Source organism: Empidonax traillii, unplaced genomic scaffold (genome assembly GCF_003031625.1).
Source record: "Empidonax traillii isolate 1590-97213 ecotype Southwest subspecies unplaced genomic scaffold, ASM303162v1 scaffold45:size3623477, whole genome shotgun sequence".
In the NCBI taxonomy this organism is placed as follows: Eukaryota; Metazoa; Chordata; class Aves; order Passeriformes; family Tyrannidae; genus Empidonax; species Empidonax traillii.
Genome location: NW_020955238.1, coordinates 3,030,209 through 3,048,848, shown reverse-complemented (window position 1 = coordinate 3,048,848; position 18,640 = coordinate 3,030,209). Strand labels below are relative to the sequence as shown.

The 18,640-nt window shown below is 36.7% G+C and overlaps 1 protein-coding gene across 14 annotated transcripts in view; it reads right to left on the bottom strand.

Moving 5' to 3' along the window:
* Positions 1–1,806: 1,806 nt before the first annotated feature.
* The window catches only part of AKAP6 (A-kinase anchoring protein 6), a 269,123-nt gene continuing 252,289 nt past the window's right edge, over positions 1,807–18,640 (bottom strand). For 11 of the 14 annotated variants that reach the window (XM_027878788.1, XM_027878783.1, XM_027878784.1 and 8 more), the window contains 2 exons: positions 8,285–11,745; positions 1,807–3,174 (listed from right to left, as the gene is read on the bottom strand). In XM_027878788.1, the coding sequence (XP_027734589.1) occupies positions 8,326–11,745 (3,420 nt within the window). In that variant the 3' untranslated portion in view covers positions 1,807–3,174; positions 8,285–8,325. Of the gene's footprint in view, positions 3,175–3,199; positions 8,004–8,284; positions 11,746–18,640 lie in introns of those variants that run through there. The other 3 variants (XM_027878792.1, XM_027878793.1, XM_027878785.1) reach the window with 2 other exon arrangements.

Below are 18,640 nucleotides of genomic sequence, written 5' to 3'. Positions count from 1 at the left end.
CTTGGGAAAAAGACAAACCATTAAGTGAGAAAGTCCAGGGACATGGCTTACAAGGTTATCCATATTTAAAACTACTGAGATTACGAAAAAACATTTGAAATTGTAGTCCCAGGCATGTCTTTTTGCAGCGGTGTTAGTGTGCACTCCCTTTGCTTAGAGCTGTAGAGCTCTGGCTCTCTGAGGAAGGAATGTGAAGCAGGCAGGAAAAGGAGATCCACGTGTCAGGGTCATTTCTGTCAAATGGCCTCCTCACACACTGCAGATGTTCCAGCATGAGCCAGGGAGGGTACGGAATAAAAAGCGGTCTATGGAACTTTTGGAGGAGATAAATTCTGCAGAAAGCTTATAGCATTCTATACCACAAGAGAATTTCACCATCAGGGAATGGGTTCTTTACAGGACTCTCTGTATGGGCTGATCTTAGAGGTACTACTGGAATATCAATATTGACTGTACATTATACTAATACTTTCCTTTCGGAAGCTAGCTCTAGCACTTCCAAGAAGTTGTAGCACAATTGGCCATAAGCATGATTTATGCTAAGACATGAACCAATTCTGTAGAACACATATCAGAGTTTTCTCTTCCTTTAGAAATCAGTTTTTATTGACAACAAAGTCAATTCTGAGAATAAAAATTTAAAAATGGGTAAATCTTCTAGTTGTGCCAAAAAGGGAATTGTTGATAATGATGGGTCTTGCATCACAGTCATAAAAATGACTTTATCTCATGAGACCAAATAATATAGTTGTGGCATTAATAGTTAAATTAAAATGTTCCAATCTCTCAGAAAGGAGCCAAGGAAATTTGAGTTGCAACCATATAATATTCCAGATATTGTATGATGAATATGTGGGGTTTTTGATTTGACAAGTACTACTGTTTTCCCCCAGGAAAAAAGTGAATTTGTGGCAAATGGCCTGATAGAATGGTAGAAGTAATTGATGGAGTTCTGTGCAGTTCTGCAGGTGATGTGGCAGATCTGAAAAGCTTCTGACTTATTAGTTTGCCTGTCATCAGAGTGTAAGGTATGACTATAGTCAAAGTAAGTTTAAAAAAATACAGCATAAACCAGAAAATTCTAGGGAGAAAAGAAGAACACTTCTTAACCCAATTCCCCTCTCAAGACCATTTAAAAATCACGGTTAAGATAACTCATTAATTAACATAATTGTCACTGCAAATATTTTACTAAAATTAGGCCTTATATTCTGAATCACTGTATATATATATTAAAAATATTTAAAATATATTAAAGGGATCTTTAGCTGTATAGGTATACATTTTTTGTAATTATAGATTAACTCATTAGACTTGTACATGATACAAGATATGCAAGTGCAGAAATCTCTGCAGATTCAAGAGGCTCCCATAATAAATCTTTCTTCTTATTTACACTTTAGGAATTGTAACTTCTGCCCTACACACATCATAGGCTTCCTAGGACTACACAGTGGAAATTTAAATTGAAAGATAAATAATTTGCCTCTTGCAGTAATAGGAAGCTGTTAATAATTTTGAAAACATGAGGGTTTTTAAATACCTTTTCCTTCAGTGTTGTATGAATTTGTAATCTGGTCAGTGTAGTTCATCTAAACTTATAGCTAAGCATGTCAGACTGATGCACATTTTTTAAAGGAATGTTGAAAACTTTTTGTAAAAGCATTTATATACTTGGAAAAGGAATGATTAAAGGTGGCATCAGAGGACACTGTTTGTCTTTTATATTTCCTGACATTCCTTCCTAAGAGTGTTTTTAGGAGATGAATGCCATGTTTGCAGAGATAGGTTATAAAGCTGGCTGGCTGGTTTTTTTCGGCCACACAATATAATTTTAGCACAAGATAAAAACACTTAAAAGGTACAGTCTAAGTCATGGAAACAGCCAATTGTTACAGTGCCTATATGGAGAGAGCTTATTTAATGTAATTATATAAATAAATGAAATGTTATGAATTGAACAACAAACAGTTACTGATAAACAAAGATCCACTATAAAATACTATATAAATTACTATTTGTTTGTGTCTCCTTGTTAGGCCCCAAAGACCTGCAGAATCTTTAATGACATAGCTCTTTACCTCTGAGCAAGATAATACAATTCTTCACTAGTAACGGAGTTGCGTATTTCTAGGGAATATTTGGAAAGAAAACCACACTCTTCTGAATTTTGATAAAGCATTCTTTTCTTGGAACGCAGGTAAAACAGATCACCAGTTCTGCTTTTTTTTTTTCCCCAATAAACTATGTTTATTATGCCAATTCTAATTACCATGCAATCTAATGGTTTTAAGGCTTATAATTTCCACATCACTGGACATCACAAACATGAAAGCATTTTATACTGTCATTGTACACCAATGTTTGCAGTTGGTTATACATATATACAGAAATTATTCACACATCTTAACCTTGCTATTTCCTCCTTTCAAGCCAACATAATTTTACTGTGAAAGCAGCTTTTTAATAAATGGTATAAGAAATACAGCAAGGCACACATTTTTTAAAAACTTTTTTTTCTCAGTACCACCTCAAGAAGCATAAAAACCCAAAATATTGTACTTAATTCAGTAGAATGTCAACAGTTTCTAATATACAACACCATGTAGTTGTTTCTTGAAGTGTTGCATAGATTAAATTTTTAAATTAAATAAATAAAATACTGTTTATTTTAATTGGTTAATTCCTATCCAATCAGGAGGACTAACAACTTCTTTTTGCTGCAATCCAACAAAACTGTCACTTAAGAAGTAAAATAGTTTCCATAAACTTATGCATTATACAGATAAATATTAAATTTGATACATAAAATAGAAGAGCACTGACAGGTACAATTCTGAAAAGATGAACCAGACTGATCATGAATTCTGCAGAACTTCAAAGAACAGAATCAGTGATAAATAGTACAGGAGCATCCAATTTAGGAAGGAGAGGTCATTAGAGGTAGCTTGGGAGAGGAATCCATATGAAAGCAAATGGCCTTGCTACAATACAAAATGATCACTGACATAGGACTAGCATATGCAGCCTGATCACAAAGCCAACATGGACAAATCACATTTGGAAAGAAAATTTATCTTGGGAGTCAGTGTAATGAAAGGCAGTGATACAATGGAATTGAAGGTCATCCCAGGGTTTACAGGATGAACCTGCACCTGAATTGCAGCCATGTTTCTAAAAGGAAACAAAAAAGTAACAGTAGGTTACAGAAAATGAAGTTTTATTTGCAAAACATAGGTCTTCCAGAACAATCATAGATAGTCATTAAATGGTCATATGCCAGAGCCTTTAATGCAGAAGCATACAGTAGGCAAACAATGACTTTTAACAGCCTGAGGTACAAGTCAGTGTAAAAAAATGAACTGATATAGAAAACTCATTGATTTTCATAAAGACTTTGTTTCTAAAGAAACAAGGGTATTCATCACATCTGACCTTTTCCCTGGATCCTGTTCTCATCCTTACCTGTGAACTTACCTTCAGCACACTCAGAAGTGCACCAATCAATGAAAACACAGAAATTTTCAAAAGTCAAGCGACAAAAAGATCTACCCATCAATTTTTTAATATTTGTGCAAACATATATATTAAAATTTCAGTGGAGAAGAGGAAAGGATTGTCATATAAGTACCCGCGAATACAACTGTCAGTGTCATCACTGCATTTTTAAATTGTAAATAACTATTTAGACACTTCTAGTACCAACGATGAGTCAAATTTGCATACTATAGAATTATCCAGCTCAGAGTTTAGGGTTAAACTATTCAGCAAAGAGCACAGGCTTATGATGAGGATTATGAAGAAATAACTGTCAGAATACAGCTCAAAGATTAGTGCAAAGCACATCTCACAGGCATTTCCTAGGAGGCACTCCAGACATGCATTATGTGCCTTCCAAGTTAAGCAGGAATATCTGGATCTATCCAGTGACCTTTTTCTTTGATCTTCTTTGCTGCAACTGACCATCACCCTCCATGTAGATGAAAAATACACTTATTTGAAAATAGTAAAAAGCTCAACAGTTTGTTTAGATATTAATGAAGAACTGATCTGAATAAAGAGGAAGATTGTATCAAAAGGTATCTACAACTCTGGCATGAGTTTCACTACTAAAGTAAGAAAAGTATTACTGATGGATTATGATAAGTTTTTCAAAAATTATGTAATTCACAGACAATACAAGACTATCTGTTTATTCGGATTTTTTTTTTAAGTCAGCTACTGTAAGGAGCTAAAAAAGTAAGACTGTTTTAAACTCTATAAAGAAACTTCATAGTATTTATTTCCCTATAAAAACTTCTAGGAAAAAAAAAAGGGCAAACAAAGATTTAGATTATTCTGGTAGTTCCAGTCTCTAAAAGTAAATTATTATATATTAACTATTGTGTAAACTTGCATATTATTTTTCTCCTGCAGTAAATAATTAACAGTCCTTTGCATTTATATACCATCTTTTATCTGTGGATCTCAAAATATTTTTAAGTAAATAAATCATGCTTCATGGGTCTCATAGATCATTATCCTTATTCTTTTTTCCTAAAGAAACTCAGACAAGGAAGAAGTCATAAAAAAAAATCTATTGCTGAGCAGGAAATAACAGTCAGGTTTCCTGAGCACCAGTCCTGGGTTTCTCTTGGTAATGGTAAGTGGCAGGATATTCTAGCTAACATTGCAGCACTGTCAGATAAAATCAATTTAGTTTTCTTAGTCCAAGTAAATTATATTTTCCCTAAATTAAGTCGAAACTTAAATTTAAATTACAGAAGGAAGGGAATAGCTTTTGAACTTACTTGTAAGAACTAAATTACATACAGAATTCTAAGGCATCCTCTAGAAAAGACTTTGCACAGAACACATAAACCTCCTTAATGTACTGATATCTATGCATATTGAATATGTAACTAAAAATTCCCATCCCATTGGTGAGTCATAGGTCACAGTGACAGCAGAAGATCACCTGATCTTATGTACAGAAAGATAGTTCTTTCAAGGTGACCCCTGATTGAGAAATAAAATCAGCATAGCTTTATGAGCACCTCTGTTAAAGATCTCCGTGTTGGCTCATCTGAGAGACTAGTCAGTGCTGACAGAGATATTTTTGAGCCTGCCTATATAATTGTTATAATTTTCCCATAATGGTCTTTTTTTATTTTTTTTTTTTTTGGTAGCAACCTACTAAATAACAGCATTAAAATATTTGGCAAAAATATTTATTCACTACTAGTTTTATTCTCCTGTACAGCCAAAGTAAATATTGAAACAGTACAAAATCAACCTACATTTGAAACCATGCCTTTTTCAACTTTGAATTCTCAGTATGTTTTTAAGGTACACATATACTATAGATTATTTTTCTCTAAGTATTGCAGCTACACATGGAATTACACATTTAAATGAGCTTACAGCACAGGTGCTACAGGGAAAATAATGGTGTTTGCCATTTATCTTTCAAATTAAATAATGTGTTTTTAAATAGTAACTTTTTTCATAATACACTTATGGGAACAACATTTATCTGTCACATTTTAAAAGATGTATTAGTAATAAATGTAAATTACCTTTGGAAAATCAGTAATTAGCCTCATCAAAAAATAAACAATCTGCCACCAAAAAGATAATCTTTAGCATAGTTAAGTATAATAACTGTTATTTGAATAAGTTAACAAATTAGGATAGATTGCTCCTGTAATTCATTCCCCATAGCATGAGAGATGAAGTTAAAACATCAAGCCTGTGAATGGGGGAAGGGAGCTCAGACTTTAGTGAAACCAAACCTAGCAGCTCATATTTTCAATTTTTGTGTGCCTGAGATAAACTATATGTATTCTAAACTTCACTACTGGGAATAATACAGTACAGAATTTCCATGGAGGCAATGCTATATGTACCAGCTAAGAAACCAGTGTATCTTCCTAAATATAAAAAGTGGGATATAGTGTGAAGTGCTTTGTTCTTTTAAAATTATTTGTCAACCTTTGGGCAAAAATGGAAACTATTACCTCAAAAATTAAACTGTCACATATAAATTATGCATTACATTTTATTGCATTGTGGGGCATTTATTAATAAATCTATCCTGTATGTCCTCACACCAACTGCATATTGTCATATCCCAGTCTTCTAAAAAAACCAGCTGCCTACCGTGCAAGTAACTATGAAGTTCTAAAGAGTGTGGAAAGGTTTACACAGTATTTTGAGATCCTCAGAGGAAAAGTACTAATGAATTGAAAAGACATGTTATTATCTTCATCAGTGAAAGAACAAGAATAAGAATAAAATTACACTCACTATAGCAAGTATTCTCCCTCAAATCAATATTATAAAAATGAGAGAAGAAAATAAGAAAACTAATAAACCAGTAATTTAGGAAAGCTTGTGTCTACATGATTATCACTTATCAACCTCAGACTTTTGTCAGCATCTCAACTTCCAAATAGAGGCTCCTATATACATATAATCCATTTAATGTGATTCTAGAATACATAGTATCATCTATGAGTTTTGCAATTCCCAGTTGATTTCCAGTGCTTCTCCATTTGTTTGGATGTGACCAAGTAGGTGCCCTAAGTGACAATCAGCAGGTCATGGTAGCCTTATTTTAAGGCCATTCCAGAAATATCCTCTTTGCTATGATGGTTCCAAGATAATGCAGTAGTCAAATAGATATATGTTGAGATAGTGGCAAGCTGTAGACTCTTGCTGTCATAACCTAAAGGCTTTGCTAGATATATTTTTACGTATGTGAATGTGTAAATGCTGGGTAAACTGCCAATATATGCAAATGAGAAGCCAAAAGCATAGCAATATAACATAGCAAAATCAGGAGATGCAGGAGTTGGATATCTAAGAGCAGAAAAGCAATCTATTTTTTATAAATCGGACGACATCCTCTGCTACAGCTATGTCGTTTGCAATAGGAGAGCACTAGTGGTTTCAATGGGTGGTGATGAATAACAGTCTTTTGTCCTAGCAACATCATGGAATCATAGCATAACCTAGGTTGGAAGGAAACTTGAACATCAACTGGTCCAACCTCCTGCTCAAAGAAGGGCTATTTTCAAAGGTAGAAAGGATTATTCAGGGGCACGTCCACTTGAATTCTGAAAATCTCCACCGATGGAGATTCTAGAATTTCCCAGGGAAACCTGGTCCCATGCTTAGCCTTGCAACAGCTTCTGGCAAACAACAGCATTTAGAATTGGATTGGCATTTGAAGTTGCCATGCTGGCTGTGGTCTACTAGAAGAGTGTTTCCAAAGACTAATGGCATTCCATGTAGCTATGCTGGCTTTTGTCACGGAACCACTAGTGAGATTCAAAACAGCAGTGCTACATGCTAGGAATTGATTCAAAAGTTGCTTTGTAGGTCTTCTTCTGTTGTTAAATGTGCAGTAACAGTTGGACATTTATGTGAGGTCAGAAACTCCAGATCTGAACCACTTTCAAATTTTAGAAGAGACCAGGGCCATCTTTTCATCTTAGGTTCCACCATCTTATTTGCGTTTCAAAATGTTTACCACAAAATAGAACCGAAGCTTGCAGTACTGCTGTGTGGCTATGAGTTTCCATCTGCTTTGGTATTCAGGTCTTTATTCTACACTAACCCCACACTATGCTCTTTAACGATGTTGCAAAGATTTCTTGTTTTGGTAACCTCAGCTTTTGGTCTAACACTGTGTTTTAATAATTGTGTTCTTAACAATGGTTTACTGAATTTAAATCATGGTAAACTGACATCCAGAGATGACTCATTATCTCTCTATTCTCCAGTCTGCTTAGCCATTCTTCCTGGTTTGTCTGGCAATATTGTAGAACTCCAATGCACTAGGCACCCAAAATTCTTGTAGAACCAGGAGTTCATCTTCATCAAGTGCTTCTGAACCTCTCTTAAAGCCGTCCGACTGTGTAGAAGAGCATCAAAGAGTGGAGCTCGTTTCTGGTTCCACAGCTCAGTTGAGGAGGGAAGCGGAGACTTATATATTAATTTTGAAGAATTCCCAAGTTCTGCAAGATAGCAGATTTGTTCCAGAAGGGAGCAGCTCCAGTCAGTGCAAAGCCAAAGGGCAAAAATCCATTAGTATTCACTGCATTTGTTGACTAGTGGCATGTAAATTAGGATTATAGTGTAATCAAAGCAAATGATATAGCACTGTAATGAAACAGAAGCCCTGGCTGGCAATTTATCTCCTCTCATTGTACAAAAATGTAAAAAAAACCCCACAACCTAAGAAAAGATTAAAAAAAAAAAAAAAAAAAAAAAAAAGTGCAACTTGCAGAGTACATACCTGTTTTTAGAATAATGTACGTGCCTTGAGGTGGTTACATTCTATCTGTGCATATTTATATGTCTTTCCTTATGAAGTTTCAGGAGATTTTCTTCACAAGTAAGAGTTTTTCTGTTCTGATGCAAAACATCCTTTTTCTGTGAATGGCCAGGCTTTATCTGAGATGCTATAGCTGAAGCCTCTTCAGAAGCAGCAACACATCCTTTGTGCTCTTCAGTTCCAGGTGATTTCCGTGTACTACTCTTTTTAGTGCTAAGCTCTGGAGAATTGTTTTCCAAGCGTTCAGTCTGTCCATCTGAAATCAGCAAATCATCATCAGCATTTTTCAAATTGTTTGATGCACTATGTTTGTTAGGATTTGGAACATTGATATTATTGTCATTCCCACATAAAAAAGACAAATCCCTACCTTCAGATGAAGTTTTAACTTCTAATGACTCTGGAGTCACTTCACCTAGTGCCTCTGCAGATGTTTCAGAAATTGGGTTAGAAATAGGTTGCTGCTGCTCAACTTGTGCTTCAGGAGAACCATTAGAAATGGATTGCTGCTGCTCAACCCATTCTTCCTCAGGACAGGCTTCAAAAAAGCATTCAATATTTTCTCTCTCATCTGTGAAGTCCAGTGGCACAGGAGTGCTGCTCTTTTCCTCTATGTATTTGATTACCTCTCCACAGTCACTATCATGAGAAGAAAGTGAAAGATAAGAATAGAAGTCCCCTTTTCTTAGCTGGATGGGTCTATGAGAGTGTTCTAACACCTTTTCCTTGATCTGTGCTAATGAAGCTGGAGCAGATGACTCACATTCAGGCTGTGACTTACTTTTCAAAGCTGTTGATGCCATGTCTATTATCTCCTTCACAAAATTGTGTACTGAGCCATCCTCCATGGGTTTTTTATCAAAATCAGCAGATTCACAGTTACAGCACAAATCAAGACCATTGGCTGAGGAATTGCACTCTGCTTCACTGGATTTCAAGGCAGCACAGCAATCAGCAAATTTTTCAGTAGTGCTTATTCTGTGTTGTTGACCATTAGATAAGGATGCCTGTAAAGCTGTATCTTGCACGCCTGCAGAACTAATTTCTGAGGAAGATTCAAGACAAGGCTTTTTAGCAGGAGAGGAAGCAACAGAGTGATGATCAGGCTGAAGATGACTTTGACATTCCCTTGGAGGGTTTCTGAATCCAGCTGAGGACAGAACAGTCTCTTTACTATCCATATGTGAATCATCTGAACTGTCTGTAAATGCTTCACAGACACAACCTTCATTTTCAGCTTCTCTGACATCAAGTGTTGCATGAGTTTTAGGTGTTGCTGCTATTTTAACACCTTCCTTTTGACTGTCAAGAGTATTTTCAACATTGCCATTCTCCATATCATCCACAAGCTGATCCTTCACAACCTGAGAGATGTCTTTCATTGGGTGACTCTTAATCCCTTTTTCATGATCACATGGTATATTCTTACTATTGCCATTATTTTCTGACATTTTCTGTACTGAACCGTTCAATAGTGTTTCAATGCTTAACGTATCTGTGGCTTTTGATGTCTCGTTACTAACTTCTTTACTGTGCTGAATTTCGTCACTGAGGTTACTTTTTCTTTTCTCCCTTGTCAAAGAAAATTTTGGTCTAATCCAGGTTTGGAGTTCATTTTTTATATAATCAAGTCCTGAAATTAAATTGCATTCTTCATAAATATCCTCATCAGTTGCTATACTGGAGTCGTCATCTTCATCTTTGATACCTAGCTCTTCCTCGGTTAAGGTAAGAGTGGAACTTGAAAGCAAATCACTGTCATCTTCATCATCAGTACAAGCAGAAGTGCAGGAGACATTAACAATCATGCTGACATTGACATCGCTCTCATCAGCTACAGACCTATTAAGATGTTTTCTAAATGATGCATTTGAATCTGGTATTTTATTTCTGTGCAATACAATGTCTTCAGAGCAGAGAGAAAGATCCTCGCTGCTACTGAGTTCGGTGAGAGAAGCTGCTGAATCTTCATTGATCGAAGATGCAATATCTAGAGACAGCTGTCCAGTAAAAGACATTTTTTGAGAGCTACTTTGGAGCGTTATATCAGAGATGCTGCGCTTTATCTTTTGATCTGATGGACTCTGGATATTTTCTAAGCGATTCAAAAGATCTAATGTCCTTTTACTGAGCTCTCCAACGGAATCACTGCTTGCACTTATGTCTCCTGAGCCATGATGACTAAAAAGATCTTCGTTGCTTTTGTAGGAAGTCAGCCAGCTCTCCAAAGAGGTACTTCGCTGAAGACCATCTCCACTTTTAAAAATACCTGAGCTGAATAAATCCCCAACTACAGATAGAGATTCTAATGAAGAACTCTGAGATAAAGTTGAAACCAGCCTTGTATTGTCTGTAATAGTTAATTTTCTTACAGTTTCTCCAGATTTACAGCAATTGGGATCTGATTCTCCACAAATAGTTGCCAGAGTATGGTCATGAATAAACCCATCTGGTTGTGACTCTACAGACTTATGTTCAGAGTTACTAGGTATTTTATCAAAACAGATGTCATGAAACAAACTACCCTCTGTATGTGTTTTTTCAATTTGTGATTGTTTCATTATCGCCGGTAATTTGAATTTGGAACCTTGAAGATATGAGTAATCATAAAATGTAAACACATCATGTTTTCCTTGCAATTCTTCCAGAGAAACAGGGTTAGACATGGTAATGCTGTTTAAATCCTCACCATTTTCAATTCCACAACATGCAGAAGGTGCCAGCTGGAAATTGTCTGACAGGCTAGCATGGTCTTCTTCATCTTGCTTTATTTTTTGATTTATTACATCATCCACTTGACTTTCCACATGCCCAATTTCAGGATTACTCTGAGTGCTTTCAATATCATTTAGCAAAAAAATTTCTGAATTATTTGTAGTTTCTGTATCACATTCACTCACTATCCCACTCTCACTCTCAGAATGCCTGCTTATGTTTCCACTCTGATATATATAGTTATAAGGTTTTGTCATTGTGGTCCCCCCTATTAGATCTGGCAGGGATTTGGTAGATGAAAATGATGAGTCTTTACTAAGACTTTTGTTTAAAATGTTAGACTGTGTTACACTGGAGAGTCTGGATGTTTTCTTCAAAAAAGGCATATGGTTTTTTTCTGATAATTCAATATTATGAAGACTATAGACCTGATAGATGTGAGGATTTGGAGGGGAACTAATATTGGAACAATAAAGAGGACTTCCGCGATTACTGATACTTTCGTCTTCATTCACATCATTATCACCACATTCTCCTGAAGCAGGTTTCTGGTTTAGATCATCCTTCTTGAGCTCCTGATCAGGATCACTTAAATCTTCATGAATACTGATCAGCTTATTACTTATGTCAGTTTCATCCCATTCTAGTGCATCTTCACTTGGACCATTTAGATCCATCAAACTTGGATCAATAACATTCAGAGGCTCCTATAAAAGAAAAAGTCAAAGATTAAAAATATTTACAGCTGTACTTTAAATGTTTCCAATGAAATCATGAAAGTAAGTTAATAGGAGTAAAGTACATTTTTGGAACAATGATCACTAACAGGTGTTTAATTTTGTTACGTTTGTGTGTGCCATTAAAACGATCAATTAAAATTAAACCTATTGCATTTTGCATGATTTTTAGTCTTCTTTCTTTTTTTTTCTATTTGCTGTCAAAATATAATACAGAAATTTGACTTTTCTTTAATAGACATTAATTGTGCTTAGCCACTTCATATGTAATAAGTTTTAACCATTCTGCAGAATCACATAGGAGTGTGTTAGTAAAATACACGCAATTATTTTGGACATATGACAATGTCTCTTAACCAGCTAAAGTTTAAAAAATATAAGATACAAAGGATTTATTAAAAGATTTTTGAAACGTTTCTAACAAATATTTGTATTGTCAGCCTTAAAACACAAGACTTGATGAATTTTTGTTAGAATTTCTACTTATTCTTTACTTATTAAGAAAGGCAGTACTAGTAACCAGTAAGACGGACTAAAGAATGTAAATGTCCTCAGCTGAAAATCAATCTGTCTAATGAAATACTACCAAAATTTCAAATCTTATGTCCTGATACCTTTCTCTGGAAAATAAATAATTGAGCTAAACTTAATTGGTTGGTCTTTTTTTTTTTTTTTTTTTTTTAAGACTTTTGTAACTTTCTAGTGGTATTTGTTATTATTACTCAGAACATATGGTAACAAGAATTATTCCTTCTAAAAACATGTGGGAGAGGAAGAACACCTTGACAACTTTGCTCGCTCAAATGTGATATCTCAAGTGGCCAACAGCACCAAATCACTTTAAACTCTTCAAGTAAGTTTAAAGTGGTCCCTCAGAACAAATAAATTTCACTTTATTTTCTATTTATTGAGAGGCCTCCATTTTAGAGAAGGCTATGCTTATACCCTGTCTTGTAATAGAACTGTTGACTAATATAGAATTGTTTATTTTAAACAATCTGAACAGCTGAATAATGATCACTCTATCCAGAAACACAAGCACTTTTTCCAAAAAAACCCCTTTCAACTCTTATCTTTTTCTCTCCCTAGTTTTCTTTGAGCAAGTCTTGTTTGTCAAATATAGCATTGATATCATGCCAAACAGCAACAGCAAATAACAAAAACCCCATAAAGTTATTGAAATAAAACATAAAATGAGGCTGTAGTCCAACAAAGTGCAGTTGTGCACAACTTAGTTACTGACTTAGATTCATCAAGACTCGGCCAAGGTTAATTGTGCAGGGAAAGGCACGTATCTCTGACTTTGATTCTCAGCTGGAAACTCTCTTTGAAGCAGGAACTAAAGCTGCTCAGCCCTTTTGTGAGAAATCATGGGATGTACTCCAAAAGCTCAATAGTTAGGACACTCATTTTGGCCATGAGACGCTTTGTCAGCCTGAGCATAAGAGACACGAAATAGGTTATCATTAGCTCAGAAGAAGCCTTACCTACATGGTGTTCTAAAAAGAAACCTGCTTCTCATGTGCCAATTTGCACAAAACAATTAAATATTAATTCAGTCATAGATAGAAGAGAAAACTTTTGTCCTGCAGTGCTATGTTCAGCGCATTTGACCGGCAAGAGGCGCAGGTAGGTCTAAACCTCTGCTCCAGTGACTAATTATGGGTATAAGTGGCATTATTTCTATGCAAGACACAAGGCTATACCATCCCAATTTGTCCAGTAAACGAAAGGCTAAAACAATCACATGACATCAGGAAGATTTTTCTCCAAACTGGGCAGAGTAGCTATCCACAATTCAGCAGGGTGATATGATTATTAATTTATTTGATAAACCAGGGTGCTCTCCATGTAAGAGAAATCTGTGTCCTCATGCTTCATTTGGCTTAGCTGTAATGTAGGTCCCTGAGTACTGCAGCTGTGTTAAGGTATAATAATGGGCAGAAATACATCTGTCAAAGATTTTTTTCTTCCTTGGCAGGAAGGGAGGCCTTTGGCATTTTGTGAATCTGTCATGTCTAATGTTGAAGCCCAGAGTCTCTCTGTGGATTTACCTACCCCAAAGCTTTTACAGAGTACCTTTGTTAGACTCCTTTTTTACCCCCTGTGAGACATTGGCTAATGTTAAATTCCCAGGAAAACACCCATTTGCTGGAAAACTATGGCTATCAGAGCAGTTCTGTACATTGCGGAGTCCAGAAATCCTTAACTGAATTTGCATTTACTGTGTTTTCATAATGGCTCTTGGTTGGTTTTTAGTTTCCCATCTGCAGCTGACCCTTACCCAACCTGCAAATAACATGCAAGAGAGCGACAGGAATTAAGTTAATTTGAAAACCTGTTAGATTAAAATAAAATCAGATAAAATGACTAATTTTCTCTATGGGATGTTTTATGATTCTGTCGTACTCAGCATTAGGAAGACATTGCTGTGGAAAGTTTCCTAAACTGCACAATTTTACTGTTTTAAGCTTCTGCCAGCTGCAAAAAGAAATTACTGAAGGCAGGAATTCAGCAGCAGGTTCCAAGGATTTTATGTTCCATAGAATCTGATTTTGTTTCTCAGAACAAAACATTTGGTCCTTATTGGTCAGGAAGATAACCTTCCCCCGTAAATCAGTACTTGGCTGCCGTGTTTGTTCAGCAAGTCAGATGGATTAAAACAATAAAACATTTAGAGTTGTGACCTCAGCCCATTCATCTTCACTGAGTGCTCCCCACTTCAAAGCCTACTTTTTTGTTCTTCAAATGCACATGCTTTTTTGAGGTCTGGTATACACTCAGAAGTTTTGTAGGCAAAGCTATGATAGTAAGGGATTTTATTTATTTATTTATTTATTTATTTTACTTTCCTTCCGATTGTTGGTTATGCTAAGACTAAGTCTGTCTATGCTAGTTATGATAAGACTATCATGTAGATATGGTCATTTTACCAACATAGCTTTCTCTGTCCAAGGAACTGACTGAATCGATATTAGTGAATTACCACTGTTGTTAAAAGAATTATATCCCTTGAAGTAAAACTTTAGGTTTTTTTTTACAAAATTTAGTGAACTGCTCAAACAAGAAAGAGACTTTAGACTTTGAGGCGTTTGCTGGAGAGAGTACATCACTGTCTCTTGAATAAATCTCTGGAGTGAAAAATGGAAGGCGGTGTCACTCCAGCCTACGTCTGCACTGACAATAGTAGCAACGTAAAAAACCAGAATCTCTAAGGACTATTTTTATCAGATGTCTCTTTTCAGGCTAGTCAGTGGAGAGGTAGGGTGCTGAATAGTTACAGTTATTATGATAGTAATAGATTATTAGGTCTTGCCAATAGAATGTTTAAAATTTGCCAAACTGATACTTTACTTGGTATTATACAGAGGAGGGCACAGTATCATAGTATTGAATGGTATCTGAGATGGATTCTGTTTACTCACTTTACTGGGAAAAAATGATGCTGCTTCTTCTGCTTTGTTTTTCATTTGAAAGAACTGTATAGTGTTGCACAACGTATCTTTTGCATAAAGGAAATAAATCTACTGTCATTTCCAATGGGGAAAACTTTACTTTCTTAAGAGCTGAATCATGTTTTTTAATCTGTTTGACTTTTAATTAAGAATGTGGCTTTCCTGCAGAGTTTGCACTTGCACTCCAAATGATGTTGCCTGGTTCAAGGTATTTGAGAGACCTGGCCTAGTGAAAGATGTCCCTGCCCGTGGCAGGGGAGTTGGAACTAGGTGATCTTTAAGGTCTCTTTCAACCCAGGCCATTCTATCATTCTGTAATTCCTTCTCGAATTGCAAATACCCAGCAAGAAAGGGGTCTATCACAGACAGAAACACTGATCTCCACATGTAAGACAAACTATATTTAAAGAGAATCTTTGAGTGTGCTACAGAGCTTCAGATTTCCATAGGGTGAGCCCCGTATGCTTACTCTTAAGTCCTGGCCTTGCTGAAGTCTGTGACGAAACACGTTGCAAAGGTACCATGCTGTCTGGCAAAAACTCATTGGATACCAGGCAGTGTAACTGATTGCATTAAATTCCCCTGAATTTAGAAACTTGTTTTTAATATGTGCAACAGTGTTTGAGTATAAATGCATATGCAATTTTTCTACAAAATGGGTAGTTTTAAAGTAGGTCAGAGTGGCTCTATCATTATAAAGTCACTAAATACCACTACATCTACAGAAGATCTTGACAGTCACTTGGTTCACAGGAAGAAAGGCAAATAGTTTTGACCAAGAAGGCAAAAAAACCCAAACAAACAACCAACCCACCAATGTAATAAAAAACAAAATATGCAAAATATTAGGCAGATTCCTATTTTTAAATATTACCACTGACTAAATAAGACTTACGAAATATTTACTGCAAATATTTAGAGACTCAGAAGAGTGAAAGGTTAAATTAACTCTAAGGTATTTGAAAATCATAGAATTATAGAATTAACTGGGTTGGAAGAGACCTCTGAGATCATCAAGTCCAACCCTTGGACTTGCTGCATTAAAATGTTTAGCTGTTCCCACTTTGAACCCTGAACTATTTTGCTCAGGACAGCATTCTCATTTCAGTGGGATGACTCATGTGAGCACAGGTAGGTGTGCACTTAAATGCTTTTAGAGTTGGTATTTAATGGCTAAGCAGTTAATCGGAAGAAATAAGATTCTTAAGCCAAATAAAGACATTTTCTCAGTCCCAGTCCTCTTTAAGTATACGTGTCAAAAATGCATTTTTTCATTTGTTTCCCTTACTAAAATATGGATAGTTTTGCACTCTTTTTTAAAGCAAATTATATTAAACAATGATTCTCTGTTTCAGCTTCATTTGCATGTGCTACTCTAGTGCAGATACTTTGTGTTGGTGAAACAGGCCTGTAATGTAACCCCTACGTACTATTATATTTTTTTAAAGGAATTAACATGAAAAAAAGACCTTCTACAGTAATAAATAAAAACTCTGTTCCTCCCTCCTTGCAACTTCTCCTTCAGTTGCTGTGGCCAAATTATCCAAACTCAACTGCACTTAGGGGCCAGGGGAAAAAGAAAAAGAAGGAAAGAAAACCATCCCCCACCTCCAGGAATGCATGCACATTCAAGGAAGACAAACATGATTTTGTCTCTTGAAAAATGCAAGCATGCCAAGTACTTCTTTTGAGGGAAATAGTCATGTGCACTGTACTACTTCCCTTCTGTCTCACTTAAGCTCATTTTCTAAATGGTGTTCCCTATATCATAGTCATCAAAAAAACTAACCCCATTTCCCAACATCAATGTTTCAATATGCATAAGCATAAGCATACGCATAATATTCCTTGTGCATAATGCTGAAGTGACCTACACATTACAATGTAATCTCAGAATATGTGGAAGCAGCATGCTTTATCACAGATCATAATCTCTTACTGCATTTTACAAATATTACTGCCTCTCTTGATGAAATTATACCCTCAGTCCTGCACATGCAGAACTCCTCTTTCTCTCTTAGGGGTCACGTGTGCTTATGGGTAGTGCCAGGGTCCTACATGGGTGGTTTTATGTACAGATTCCTGTACCAGAGGAAGCACACTGACTTTGCCTCTGCTCTCTGCAGCCACAGATGTTACCTACAAGGGTCCCAGTGCAAGCTGGGAACAACTCTGGTTCCACCATTGCTCAAGTGTTTATGATGATGTTTGAAGTTCCCTGATAATGCTCAGAAATAATAATCTAGAGGATATTATTTCAATATACGCATTTTAAACTAGGTAATTCTCTTTGTCATAAGAGCTGCTTTGTGGGTACATCTTCTAAGCAACAGATAAAATGACTGCATGTCAAGAGGATGCCCAACTGAAAACTATTAGTCCTTACTAGTAATAGAAGCGTTTTAAAAGAGAAATTGGCTGTTCTCTTCAGCATTCTTTTGCTATTTAAATGTCACTTGATAATTCTAAGTAATAATAATGGCCAGTCTTCGCTAACGAAGAACTGGGGAAGGTCTTTCCACCTTCCAGCTTGCGCATTGGATTTTTTAGGTGAGACACAGTGTGCGCGGAACTGAGCCCACCCTTTAATCCTAAGGTTCATCTGCCAGGGCCAAGCGAGCTTGGATGGTGGCAGCGAGGTCCTCAGGACGTAGATGGATTGCCTTACAGGGCTAACGAGCTCCATCTGCCCGGGGAGTGGCCCCGACCGGGAATCGAAGCCGGGCCTCGGCGGTGATACCGCCGCGTCCTTAAACTCTAGACCACCAGGGACTCCCTAATTACTTAATTCTAAGTAACACTCTGGGATCAGTCATGCCTGCTCATGAGTCTTATGAGGGTCTTCTAACTTCCCTGTAAGCTTCCTGCACTACCAGATGGACAGAAGAAATAGTGCAAGGCTCCAGCTGCTCCATCACACTCTAGTCAGTGTGTACAAGCCAGGCTGAAACAGAAAGTGAACCATGTCAGCAAAAGCCTTGTGGGAACTAACTTCTATCACAGATCAAGACAAAAGCAGGGACTCGACAAGTTCAGTCCCTACACTATGTCCAGACTATCACTGCTAATGCTCTAATAATAATGGCCAGTCTCTTCGCGAACGAAGAACCGGGGAAGGTTTTTACACCTTCCAGCCTGCGCATTGGATTTTTTAGGTGAGACACAGTGTGCGCGGAACTGAGCCCACCCTTTAATCCTGAGGTTCATCTGCCGGGAAGGTTTTTACACCTTCCAGCCTGCGCATTGGATTTTTTAGGTGAGACACAGTGTGCGCGGAACTGAGCCCACCCTTTAATCCTGAGGTTCATCTGCCGGGGCCAAGCACGCTTGGACGGTGGCAGTGAGGTCCTCAGGACGTAGATGGATTGCCTTACAGGGCTAACGAGCTCCATCTGCCCGGGGAGGGGCCC